The sequence below is a fragment of the Candoia aspera genome, chromosome 2 (genome assembly GCF_035149785.1).
Source record: "Candoia aspera isolate rCanAsp1 chromosome 2, rCanAsp1.hap2, whole genome shotgun sequence".
NCBI classification, from domain to species: domain Eukaryota; kingdom Metazoa; phylum Chordata; class Lepidosauria; order Squamata; family Boidae; genus Candoia; species Candoia aspera.
In genome coordinates, this window is record NC_086154.1 from 193,791,749 (window position 1) to 193,804,643 (window position 12,895).

Below are 12,895 nucleotides of genomic sequence, written 5' to 3' on the forward strand. Positions count from 1 at the left end.
AAGCGATGACTTTAAACTTGAAAGATATTTTACTATCCCAAGTTAGGTCTTTAGCAACTGTAACATTGTTTACTCACCCAAAGCCTAAGCAGCTAATGTAACATACAGCTCTGAGAGGTAAAGAAAGTGGTCACGCTTGCAACAGCCTCCAAAGCAGCAATAGTGCTCTACAAAATGCTGTGCACAATTGATACAATGTCCATTGGGATAGCTTCGGTGACACTTCAGTTGTGCTGTCCTTTTGAGAACTATATTACTGTGGAGTCCTTGATGCTCTCTGAGCCTTATATATAGTGGCTTGCCCTGCTTGTGTTGGTGGGTTGTTGTTCTATCCTTGGTAGTTCCTTGATTAGGCTGTTGTTTGCTGCTTGATTGATTGACTTTTTTAAAAATAACACTTGATTCTGTTTATCTCTTGTGAGATTGGTCTGTCTCCCAAGGGAAGAAGGATAATTCTGCTAGTCATACACCTTGACTCTGTCAAGCCAGGAGATGGCAGTATATAATTTATTTCATTTTTTTCCTCATTCTTTCCCCTTTAATTTGTCAGAGAGTAACACACAGTATCAGGGCATTATCCCTCTCATAAGCTAAAGTTGGCAAGGAGGACACCAGTTGAGGCACTCCCTAGAAGAGTGGTGGTTGACAGTGGGAACTACCAAGATACATGCCAAGGCAGGTTGCAGAACAAGGGTGCACAGACCCATTTTTTTACAATATTTCACTGTTCTCCCAAGCTATTTTCATTTCTTTGTAAATGTTGTTCCTACACATAATTTTTAAGTTAATACAGTGTTTGAACAGAATCAAGAGGCACAGCTGATGGTTGCAGTTGATGCTGGTGATAATTAATGGGTTTAGAGTAGATGAAACTTACAGCATATGTATATGTATGAATCTGGGAAATACAGATGTAGGAGTACTGTAGATGCAAAGGAGGTCTATTCTGTTTAATGTGTCATGGCCTCTAGAGGGCACCTGTGGGAAACTTAACTACTGTATATGTAACTATGTTTTGAATTGGTAACATCAACATTTGAATTGAAAGTAAAGCACTGCTTGTGGGCCTTTGATGACAAACATGATTGGAAATGTCTTGGTTCAGTTGGTTCATATAATTCTCATTGTTGCACATGAATATTTGACAGTTTAATTATCCAGATTGAAACTCAGTGAAATATTTGAGAAAACCACTAGTCCTCTTCAGTCCTTTGTGCGTAGAACAGAATATATAAGCACCTCCTCCCCTCTCAGTGGTGCACTGTGAGTGGTGAACAAATATGGCACAGTTGTCTGCAACAGATAGCCTTACGGTACACAGATGAAGAGAGTCTTCTGCCCTCTCAGGGTTCCAGCTCACTTGGAAAGCCTTAGGGTGTGTGCAAAGGATCCCCGCTGAAGGCAGCTGAGTTGCATGTTCAGAGAAATGGCTATTCACTGATGTCCCCAGCATGACTTACAGGGGAGAGGTGTTGCTCACTGCTGTTCACATCGGGATTCTGTAGGCAGACGCATCACCTGAACAGGGCTGCTTATGCATGTGTTTTTTATACTTCAAATATGAGGAATAGTTTCCAGTGAATTTTGTTGAAAGTTGCTGCCCAGCAATGTGAACTCTCTTCCTTTTCTTCCTTCTTTCTTTCAACCTTAGGCCACGCTTTTGAACAGGAGGGAAATGAGCCAAAACAATGCTAGGCTGTTAAGATCTTATCCTTTCAGCTTCCCTATGCTTTATTGTCTGACTTGCTATACCTGAGTGAAGAATCATTCTGTTTATGATTGTAATTTGCTTGTCCTGTGAGAGCAATTCTACTTTCTCCGTTATTAAAGACAACTGCAGCAATAACAGTTATGAACTTTGGTGCTTGTGCTTGTAATAGTAACAGCGGTTTGAAAGGCTGTGTTACTTTTCATATCCTATCCCACCTGGGCGTCAAAACTCTAACTTAGCTTGCTCCAAACTGCCTTTCAGATTCATGTTTAGTTCTGTCTTGTCCCATGTATGGCGAGAGTGTGATATCCATCAAATAGTTCACTGGAACAATGCGGAGCAAGAAGCCAGGACCACTCCTTCGCTCTGTAGGATATATATATGTCCTCGTGTCTTCTCCATTTTTTTAAGGGGTGGCAGTAAAGCAAGAGGGGAATCTTCAGTTTTGTCACACAGTGATGGACATTCTCAAGAGACAAAAGATCTATCATGTGATGAATTTGAATATATAGGCTCCAAAAATTATAACCTCCTCTGCTCATTCATGGATAAAGAATGAATGGAGTAAACTTAAATACTCTTAAGCCAAATGATTTTGATGGATGAAGAGGATGACTACAATTTGTTGTGTTTGCAAAAGAGCAGTGTGCAAATATATTTAAGGGACTATGATCAATAGTATAGGGAAGATGTCTAAGTTAGACTTTGCACTTATGATGCATACTTCTTTTCTTTTCATAATGAAGAGCCAAGTTTGTGAACAACAAAATGAAACAGTGTTGCCCTTTAATATCTGTCTAAAAGCGTTATACTAATTTTACCTGCAAGGTTGTTAAAGATGGCTTTTGAAATGAAAAAAAAATGTGGGGGGAAATGCTCAGCAGTATAAGAAAAAGGAAAGTGCAAGGAATGGGGATGATGTTATTCCCATATAAACATGTGGCTAATCCATTCTTGGAGCAAGTGCCATGCATCAGCATAATGTCTTATTTAGTCATAGGTAAGATTTGAATAAGGATAAAAAGTTGGCTTCCCTCCAAAAAAACTGAAGCTAAAATTGTTAACTGAAAACAGTGTTACCATTACTAACAGGAATTTTTGTCTTTTCCCCAACATTTAGGAATTGGATGCTAACTTAGCCAGTGTTATAAACAACAAATATGGAAGGAAAGTCCTGCTGTATTTGTTAAGTCCACGGGACCCCACATATTTTTCCCCAGCAATAATCAAAATCCTGCAACAAGGTGATGGAAATGCTTACAGGTAGTCATGTACAATTTCTTGAGATCTCTGCATCTTTTCCTCTCTAGCTATGTCTGAAGGTGTGCTGTTTTTTAGTACTTTTTCTTCCAAATCCCAATGGATTGAATGATGGCTATACAGTTGCATAAGAATGCTGTGCAAAGTGGAATTTAATGTGTGCTTTTATTTTATATAAATGGCCTTAAAACGTAGAGTAGCAAGATAGTTTTTTAAAAAAATAAACTTTAGTGGATTTGGTAAAATAAGATGTTTATAATTCTGTGAGTCAGCTGGCAAATAAGAACAGCAGGTGTTTATTTCAACAATAGCAGAATAGCGCATATTATGCTTTACCTCCAGCTGGTTATGATACGGACTAGATTCATTTCTGAATATTCATTTCAATAGTCCCACATCTTACTTGCTTTAAGATAACTTGCTGGGTGGTTATCTGTATCTTGCCTTCATATATAAACTTTTTGGAAAAATCTGCTCATCTTACAAGGATACAGATCAGTCTGACAAATTCAAGGCTGAGTGATGCTATTGAATCCAGAGGAGACAGAAATTCTGCAGAGTTGTGGATGTCAGCCTTTAACAATGTGCCAGTTAAGAGGCTTCAGTGAAAGAATACTTGCAGAACAGAAATTATTTTTTTTCCCAAGGTCCTTTCACTAAGGGAAGATAAAACCAGGAAATAGGTGTGGTGGCTGTCATCTAGTTTGCATGTGGGCAGTGTGGACATTTTGAGCAACAAGGTGATCCAGAAGTTTATTGTGCAGTATTGGGAGGACAAATGTACACTAGACTTACAGCAGTGGGCTGATATCAATAGTCTGTCAAAGTGGCAAGTGGTTTCTGAAAAAGTGGCAAGAAAAAAGACTTTGGGGCATTCTGGTCAATTTTTTCCAAGTTTTATTAATGACCTAAGTTTTATTAAGTATTGGTGTTTTTTTCCTATTAATTAGTTTGATGCAATAAAATGTTGAAAAAACTCAGGCAATAGCTGTTGGACCCTTCTGAGGCAAAGTATTTTATTTGAAAGATTTATATCCCACAAACCTCTGCAAGTATTAATAAATGACTTGAAACTCGGGTCATAGATCAAAGTACAATAGGGAAAAGCCAACTGTCACCTTCACTCCTACCATAAACATACTCACTGCCCCTGCCACTAGACAGCTTTGATTGATATCACCCCACAGGTAATTAAATGGCACCTCAAAATATGCCAGCTGCTAATTGAGTAAAAATGGTGCCCCTCTGCAGGCCATATGCATGGCAGCCATGAGATTTACACCACTATCTGACTCTTTGCTGATCTTTCCAATTACAATAATTTAACAGCCATACAAATAGCCTTCTTGTTGACTACTCTTGGCCTTTAAAAATTGCACATCCAAGGAAATGGAGCCTGATCTGGGGATTGCAACTGTTATGAGACTTGTCTTTGGCCTGAAGCTGAATTCTCCATTCCAGCAATTTCTCATGAGAATATGTTTCATAAACACTTTGCTCTGCAGAGTCAACTGTACTGATTTTAGTAGAAACAGCTGCTTTTCAAATTTCCAGTGTATACATGAACAAAGGTGATCTCTAGGGCTCTGGTTTGGAGTGTAAATCAAAACCTTTCTTCTATTGTTGGAGATAGTTCTGGGAAGAACATGAGTGTAATGTGCTGCTGAATTTGGATTTTTTATTTGAACAGCAAAATTTTGTATTATACCTGCTTTCCTTTGTAGAGCAAATGTTCCTATGTCTGTCTTCTTTATTCCACCAGTAAAAAGGATGTAGATGTTCGCCATCATGAGCTTCTGGAAGCCATTTCCCCTCCCTTATTACAGCACCTCAGTGTAGATGCTGAAGAAATGGTGATGGACAAAGCTGCATTCGTTGCAGTGACAGGCATCCTCAAGGCTGCTGTCGGCGATGTGCAGCCAGCGATGAAAGCCATTGCTAGTCTTGCTGCGAGAGAGATGATTCCAGGGGGAAAAGATGGGCAAGTAAGCTATACACAAAGCAAACAGTAATAAGCAGCCCAAAATATTAGCAGGTTTCTGTTTGATTGTTGTCCACTCATCTCTCCTAGATAATAGTGATTATCTAGGGAAATAACTTAATTTAGGTTCCATCTAAAATTATAAGACTAAGCTGATAGTTTTACTCTGAAATTCAGGAACTTGCTTAAAGGAACCATGACTTTTCCTGGTCTCACAGTCATTGCACAAGCTCAGGAAAATGCATGTTTGTGTTAAGGAGGCATAAAGGAGGTAGCAACAGGGTGTAACCATGTAGTTTCTCCATGTTGCCACATCCTTAACTCAGGCACATATATTCCTGAATCTACATAGCTACCTTGAGAAACTAGGGAAAAGCATGGCTTTTCTAATGAGCCATCAACATACAACAGGGTGTCTACACCAGAACTGACTCACCTTTGCCTAGTTGGGACACAGTTCTTCATACTGCTTTGGACCCAAATGTGTATATGATTCCAAAATACTGCATTAGCATATATGTTGGTGGCATTAGCTGTGTTTACATATTTGCCTGGATACATGAAGATCTGAACCTGGTTAAAGGATAGGGTTTTGCTTGGTACTCTGCCTTCTATGCTTTTGTGCCCTGTTACCCCCTTCCCCCAACACACACGCTCTGTTTTCCACACATTCAGGTGGAAAGTCTTACAGGAAAACTAAAATAGAATTATAGCTGTCTGTGATCCTAAACACTGCTTTGTGAGCGTTCTGTATAATGGAGGGAGCTGTGTTTATGTTTAGACCAGAATGGTTCCCTTGAGGCTTCTTTGCTCAACACAAAGGGCAGGATCGATGGAATGCAAAAAGAGGCCAGTAAGCAGAGGGAAGACATCCTGAGGGTTCAGGAAAGTACCCTAACTGGGCTAAAATTAGAAGCATTTTGCAAAAATTGTCAGACTAGTGCTTTCAGGAACTACGAAAGGATTAGTGGCAGAAGATATTGAAGGACATTATTGGAGACTGAAGATGATGTTTTTTTTTCAAATTGAAGTATATGTCTAGTCCAGTGTTTTTCAACCTTGGCAACTTTAAGCTGCTTGGACTTCAACTCCCAGAATTCCCCAGCCAGCATGTAGAAGTCCATACATTCAAATTAAAGTTGCCAAGGTTGAAAAACACTGGTCTATTCTGACTGAGCACCAAGATTTCTGGCTGTTTAAAGTTTAGACTGTCTTGCTATTTGCTCACTGTTTACTTAACAGCCACTTAATTATATGAAGAAAAGTGCATGGGACGCTTCTCATGTGCTATGACTTGACCTACTTTTGAAGAGTTTTAAAAGCTATACATGGGTGAATAATGAAGAGTGAGCCTGGTGAGGTCTTGACATATACTTGCTTTATTTTATTTTAAAGCTCCACATTGCTGAACATCCAGCAGGTCACTTGGTGCTTAAGTGGCTAATAGAACAAGATGAGAAGATGAGAGAGGCTGGCAGAGAAGGTATGTTGGTAAATCTGTAAACTGAAGGTGAAATTAATTAATAGACCTTAATCAGTGGAGGGCTGGGCAGGCTAACTAGGTCCTGGTTTCCATTTTGGGTACCTTAATTTAAAAAGCTTCTGTGAATGGAGTGGCTCAAAGGACAGGGGGAATTGCTCATAATAAGAATGGGAAAGTATTTCTAAAAAGGAAGAGCATATTCTTGCAAGGCAGTTAAAGGAATGAGTTCCTTTTTCCTTGAATTTGATTTGTATGTGAATAACATAGAAAAGTAGATTCAAAGCACGTGTGCTCTGAATGCTACAAACCAACACTGTGTGTAATCTAACCAATATCTCCTTAAAGTGAATGCAGATGTATTGATTCAGCTTTAGTATTCATTGATAACTTATCTGAGATGCTAAATGAGTTATCACAGTATTTTCTGACCACCACCTCTCTCCCACTGCTTTGTGATATTTCGAGTTTTGTTTTTTGCTTTTTGAGCCCTTAATCAGGTTAAAACTTATATTTTGTAATCTATATAAATGAGGAATACCTCAGTGAGCAAAATACCAAGAACTACAAAGGTAAATTTGCCTCTTGAATTCTGGGACCTCATCCTGGACTTCCCATCATTTTGGAAAGGAAGGCTTTTTTCAAAACAATTTGGAAGGGGGGGGAAACTCTTCAAAGAATTCTGCTGTAAATTTCTGATTATTTCTTAATATTGCTAATGGTGGTCATATTTATATAAATATATTGAACAATCAAATTATTTTGAGATTAACCATGAGCAATTAGGCATTTAAAATATTAATAAAGGGATTTTAAAAAATTGTATAATGCCTGCTCTGGATTCTCTCCTTAACAGGTTGTTTTGCAAGAATACTGGTAGAACATGTGGGAATTGACCTTCTAAAAACCTGGGTGGATGTGAATCGTGGTGCAATTATTCTGTGCCGGTATGTAGAAGGTTTCTAGGTTATTAAACATCCTTGAATGTTTTTAGGCAGTGACCTAGTTGTTTAATATTAATATTTTTTAGCCAATTGTATTTTAAGAAGTGCCTGTAACCATGCCTGCTAGCAAGTAGGCAACAGCTGAGTTAACTTGTTTGTTGAGCATTGCTGAATTGCCTTCAAAAAAAGATTCATTGCTTTCAACTTCGTTTTTTTTTTTAAAGTGCAAACAAAGTAAGCTGAAGTTTTGCGATAATTTTTAAAAATATTCAGCTGCTGTTGATTGTCTCCTCCTGTCAGACTGTCTTTCTTTGAAGGTAATATTTGGCTGACCTGGAATTTATGATGTCTAGAGGCTTTGCTGTCATGGCTGTTCAGGAGTACCACATTCCTTCTCTATCATGTGGTAATTCCACTTATTCCATGAGGCAATCCATGAAGATTGCTCACTCAGTAATGTGAATAATACAGACGTTATTGGTTCTGTTAAATACAGTGCACATTGCAAATGAGCTTGAAGCTGTAGCTCCTATACCCCTTTTGCTGCAATTATTGGCATAGACTTCAAACAAGCAGCCTGAAAATAACAGCTCTTCTCTTTTAGAATAAATCAATATGATGATTTAGTAAAGTATTTGCAGCATCTTCATTTATAAAACTATTTAAAAAGTAGTTGATGGGATACAGAACTAAAATATATTTTAACTTGTATTTATTAATTGTGAGCACCTGCTTTTATCTTCTCCATTTGAATCATTGACAATACTTCCAAGTTCGGTTTCAATTTCTGTCTTGTACATTTTCTCAGGGAATAGTAATGATGGGATCACTATAGCAACATGTTCCATTAAGTTAAAACTGATGAATCTATTCAAAGAATCACTAGAAATAGATCAAATGTATCTGAACTGTACCTGGACTATCTCCCGATACCAGATTGAGTTTGCTAATATTTTCGTGGTGCCTTTTGACAAAGAATAAATGTTCCTTCAGGATTAGAGGTGCATTCAGTGAAAGCAAACTAAAATGAGACCAGAAAATAATATGGCTGCAGGACAGCTGAACTTCAAAGCTGGACAGAAGGGGAACAGTCCTGCTTATCAGCTTTCTGAGGAGGTTATAATCGTCCCAGCCAACCTGGTCAAGGTCGCAGGGGAAGAGAAAAGGAGAAAGGCTTTTAATTATGTTCCAGGATTCTAATCAAGCCTCCTGAAATAATGATCAGTACGAGGGGAAAATAAAAGGTCAAGACACCCTCAAGTCAAGCTTGACTCCTGGTGATAAGGAGTTTTCTTGCACATGTTATAGAAGTTATTTGCCATGGTCTTCGTATGGACTTTTGTTCTGACTTGCCCTTGAGTACCCAAGTGGTACCCTGTCCAAATGTCCAGGGGAGATGTAGAGATGTGCAAATTTTTAGTTCCAGATCGGCCATTCCAGCAAGGTTAGGACCATTCCTGAAATGTTCTGAACTTGAGAAGATAATCAAGATTGCTTTTTCCCTGCAGTCCTCACACCAGTAATCCCTTATGAAAGGTTACGGTTTCCTTGCTTCTGTTAACAGAAATGTTGATTAGGATCATTGAAAAGCAAACAATAACTTACTTTGTTCCAGTAATCTGAATTTGGGTGGGGGGAACAGAGTTCTGAATGCATGAAGTTCTAGCCCTTTTCCCTGCCTGCATGGTCTATAGGTCCATCCCAAAGCACCTTATGTAGTCAGTCTGATGGTACCCACTACTCCACAAAAACACGTTGCCTTTCCTAGCCAATCATGATCAGCCACTGCATACACATCTCTTGAAAATAGTTGGTTTCCTTCTTCATTATCCCATTCTTTTTTTATTTTCTAGTGTTTCTGATACAGATCAGAAAAATGTTGCTGTTTCTGTGGATCAGTGTAAAAACACCAGGCTTAAATCAAACATCCATTTTACAGGTTTATCACTGAGAAGTTCTAGTGCTCTGCTACTGCCTTTCTAAAATAGAGCTGTGGGGATTTTCCATTATACCTTACAACCAAACCCTTGCGTTTGACAAGAATGCTTAATTCCTTTTTAAAATTCATAATCTCACACACAGATATTGAATAAAGGTTTGTGGGGAGCTGCTTCAATCAAAGCGGCAAAGTTTTTTATTTGCTGTGCAAAGAGGTATTGAGATATAGCATAGTTATCCCAGTTGAAAGTATGGTTGAGTTTGTCCATGTGTTGTGGGATTAAGGAGTTTTCATTGTGTCTTCTGACTGCTAGTTGGCGTTCATGGATGCGCTCTGCTAGGCTTTTGCCTGTCGTCCTTCAAGGGAACGGAGAAACTGAGCGTCCTAGACCAAGCTAAATCCAAAAATGCTAGGGAATTCCTGGAAGCTTGGCTCTCAGACAAACCAGCCATCAATAGACATATAGAAATAAACCATATTTACACACCATTCAAAAGGACAATTTAAAAAAGCTAAGAAGGAAGCAAAAAGACCAGAACACCTCCTCTCCAGCAGCCAACACCCAGATAAGCAGGAGTTAACACCAGGCAAACAATTAAGCAGACAACAACACCCTAATCAAGGAACCACCAAGGAGAAAGCCACCCCCCCCACCAGCACTGGCAGGGCAAGCTTCTGTATATAAGCAGGGAGCAAACCCCACACTCCCTGGCACTGATGAGGTTACCAAGTTGGGTAATGAAAACAACCAAGCTCAGAGAGCACCAAGGACTCCACGGTTCAACCCTTAGCTACATATATTCTCTTCTACTGGATACAGTATACAGTTCATGGCCAGCAGAGGAGGTTATTTCTCCTTTCTCAGCTGTTGGTCATGGTCAAATGTGTTTACAGGTCACAACCAGATGGTCTGGCCTTCCCTGTGGCTATTCCAGATATATTGGGACTACAACTCCCATAATACAACTGTCATAAGAGTATATCTGGAGGCATTCAATGGAATGGAATGGTTCTTGTCCATCAGGAAACCCTGATGGTCCCTAGAATCTCTGCTCCACATGCAAACTTAGGTTGAAATTATTGAATGATTTCAACCTGTCATCTGTGGATGGGTGGCTTCTGAAGTGGGTCAGGATTTCATGGCCCTCATAGCTACTGTGGGCTTATTCCAAGTCATCACAGGTCCATTGCACAGGAATTGCTCACATTGGACCTGGTTTATACAGGTGGTCGGCTATAAATACAGAAAGAGCTCTGGGAGAAAACATTATCTGGACAATTTTCAGTCAGGGTTCATACCTGAGCATGAGATGGGAGCAGCACTGGTTGCTCTCATTGATGACCTGTAACAGGGCTTAGACGTAAGAAGGACAACCCTACTAGTTCTGCTTAATCTCTCAGTGTCCTTTGGTATCCCTGACCATGGTATCTTCCTGGACTATCTGCAACAGTTGATAGTTGTGGAAGCCGTTCTCTGATGGTTCAGCTCCTTGAGTGGGCAGTTCCAGTCGGAGTTGGGAGGAAGGAAAGGTGAGCCCTTGGACATTCTGGCATGGGATGCCTCAGCAAATCCCAAATCCTGTTTAGTATCTACTTTAAGCCATTCAGGTGCAGAATCATTGATTTGCTGATGTTATATATCCCAGTTATATATCCCTGCCAGGAGACATGGTGGGAGGGTCTAAATTGGGGAAAAGAGGTTGAGACTCAGTCATAGCAAGACCAAGTGGCTGTGGGTTCAGAAGCTGACTGATTTTAGGATAGTATCAACCTTAGCTCTAGACAGGTTTGTGTTGCCACACAATTTGGGGTACCCCTGGACCCTCAGCTCCTGGAACAGCAGTTGAAAGCTGTGGCTAGGAGGGCCTTAGCCCAGTTTTAGCTGGTGCACTGGTCCTAGAGCTGGAATGCCCTCCCACCGGATATAAGATTCATGCCCTTTAATATGCAGGACACTTTTAAAAACATGGTTTTTTTCAAAATGCATTTGAGAGCTGAAGTGAGACTAGGCAGAGGTACCCAAGATTTTATTTTTCTCTGATGATATGCAGTGGTATGTTCTTTATGAGTATCATATTATGTTGGTTGATTATATTTTTATTGTTTGATATACTGGCAATTTTTATGATTTAGTACTAGTTTGTATTGTATATTGCTGCTTGTTAGCCACTTAGAGACAAAATGGTTGAGGCAGCATGAAAGCATTCATAATAAATAAAATTCCAGAGTAAATACAGTCCTGTTTAAGAAATTAAACTTAATGGAAAGTGCATGCTGAACACAAAGTCTCTGTACTATTCTGTAGAATTTGAATATTTAAACTGAATGGTCATTACCCACTTGCTAGGAGGTGGTGACCCCAATTCCTTAACACAGTAGAACTACTCAGTCATATGCTGATTTGTCTGTCATGTGTTACTCGGTTTATAATGAGCGTTCTTTTTTAAAGGATACTTTTTATAACACATTTTAAATACTTGTTTTCTTCCTTTTTTACAGTCTTCTTCAGAGCTCTGATCAAGAAGTTGCAACACAAGTCAAAGATGGACTAAAAAGTATTATTCCAAAGCTAAAAAGGACTAAAGACAGTGCAGCAGCAATAAAGGCATTGCTGGAGAAGTTATTATCTTAATTTAATAATTGTTCAAGTCTTCTATGCAACCAGATGCCTTTTTAAAAGAAATTTAAATGGAAAGGGGTTTGGACAAAATTACATAATTTTAATTTTCCAATAAATGCTTTTACCTTTTTAAATGTTTGCCTCTTGAATGCTACTCAAAGCACACTTCTGTCTCTAACCTCCCACTGTGTATATATGTTTATATGGAGTCAATATGGTACAGTGGCTAAGGCATTAGGTGGGGAGCAAGAAGACCAGGTTCTGCCCCCCCCCTTGCCATGGAGGCTCCCCAGATGATTTGGGGCCAGCCACCCTCTCTCGGCCTAACCCACTTCACTGGGGTTATTGTTTGTGTGAGGGAAAGAGGAGGATGGAACACTATGTACCAAAGCCAGCATATAAATCTAACAAAGAAATAGATGCAGATACAGTCTGGCTGCCTCTGATCCTGTTCCTATCTCCTCCGGTCTTTGAGGCTGTGGCTGGTCTGCTTTTCCACCTTCATTTAATTAGCTGTGCGTCTTAGTAGTGGTAGAAGTAAAAAAAATGCAAGCAGGGAAGAAAAGTGGCCCCTTTTCTTCTTCTTGGAAAGATGTAGCTCAGCTACTGCGCGGGGCCGGGGGTGGTGGTATATACAATACCAAGGAATAGAACATGTGTACCCTCCTCCTTTTCAAAGTTAAAGTCAAACAATGGTGTAACTCACAAAGTAAACACAAGCAGCAAGTAAATTAGTCTGCCATCCGTCAGTCCTGTCAGTGGCACTGGTCCAGCCAACCATGTGTGCAGCCTGAAGAGAAGCACGTATAATGGTGGAGATGAAATGCACTGCTCCGGATTACGGGGAGCTCCTTGGCATGGGGTTTGCAACTGATAGATCAGCGCCTGTCCTGCAATGCATTCCATGCACAGACTCACGAAAGTCATGGTTTGTCACTACTGTTTTCTAAAAGTGTTGAG

The 12,895-nt window shown here is 39.7% G+C and overlaps 1 protein-coding gene across 1 annotated transcript in view; it reads left to right on the forward strand.

Annotated features, from left to right (window-relative positions):
• The window catches only part of PUM3 (pumilio RNA binding family member 3), a 30,894-nt gene extending 18,878 nt beyond the window's left edge, over window positions 1-12,016 (forward strand). Inside the window, exons 14-18 of the mRNA XM_063295090.1 lie at window positions 2,832-2,974; window positions 4,734-4,956; window positions 6,348-6,435; window positions 7,289-7,379; window positions 11,815-12,016. Of these exons, the coding sequence (XP_063151160.1) occupies window positions 2,832-2,974; window positions 4,734-4,956; window positions 6,348-6,435; window positions 7,289-7,379; window positions 11,815-11,947 (678 nt within the window). The 3' untranslated portion in view covers window positions 11,948-12,016. The remainder of the gene's footprint in view (window positions 1-2,831; window positions 2,975-4,733; window positions 4,957-6,347; window positions 6,436-7,288; window positions 7,380-11,814) is intronic.
• The last annotated feature ends 879 nt before the right edge of the window (window positions 12,017-12,895 follow it).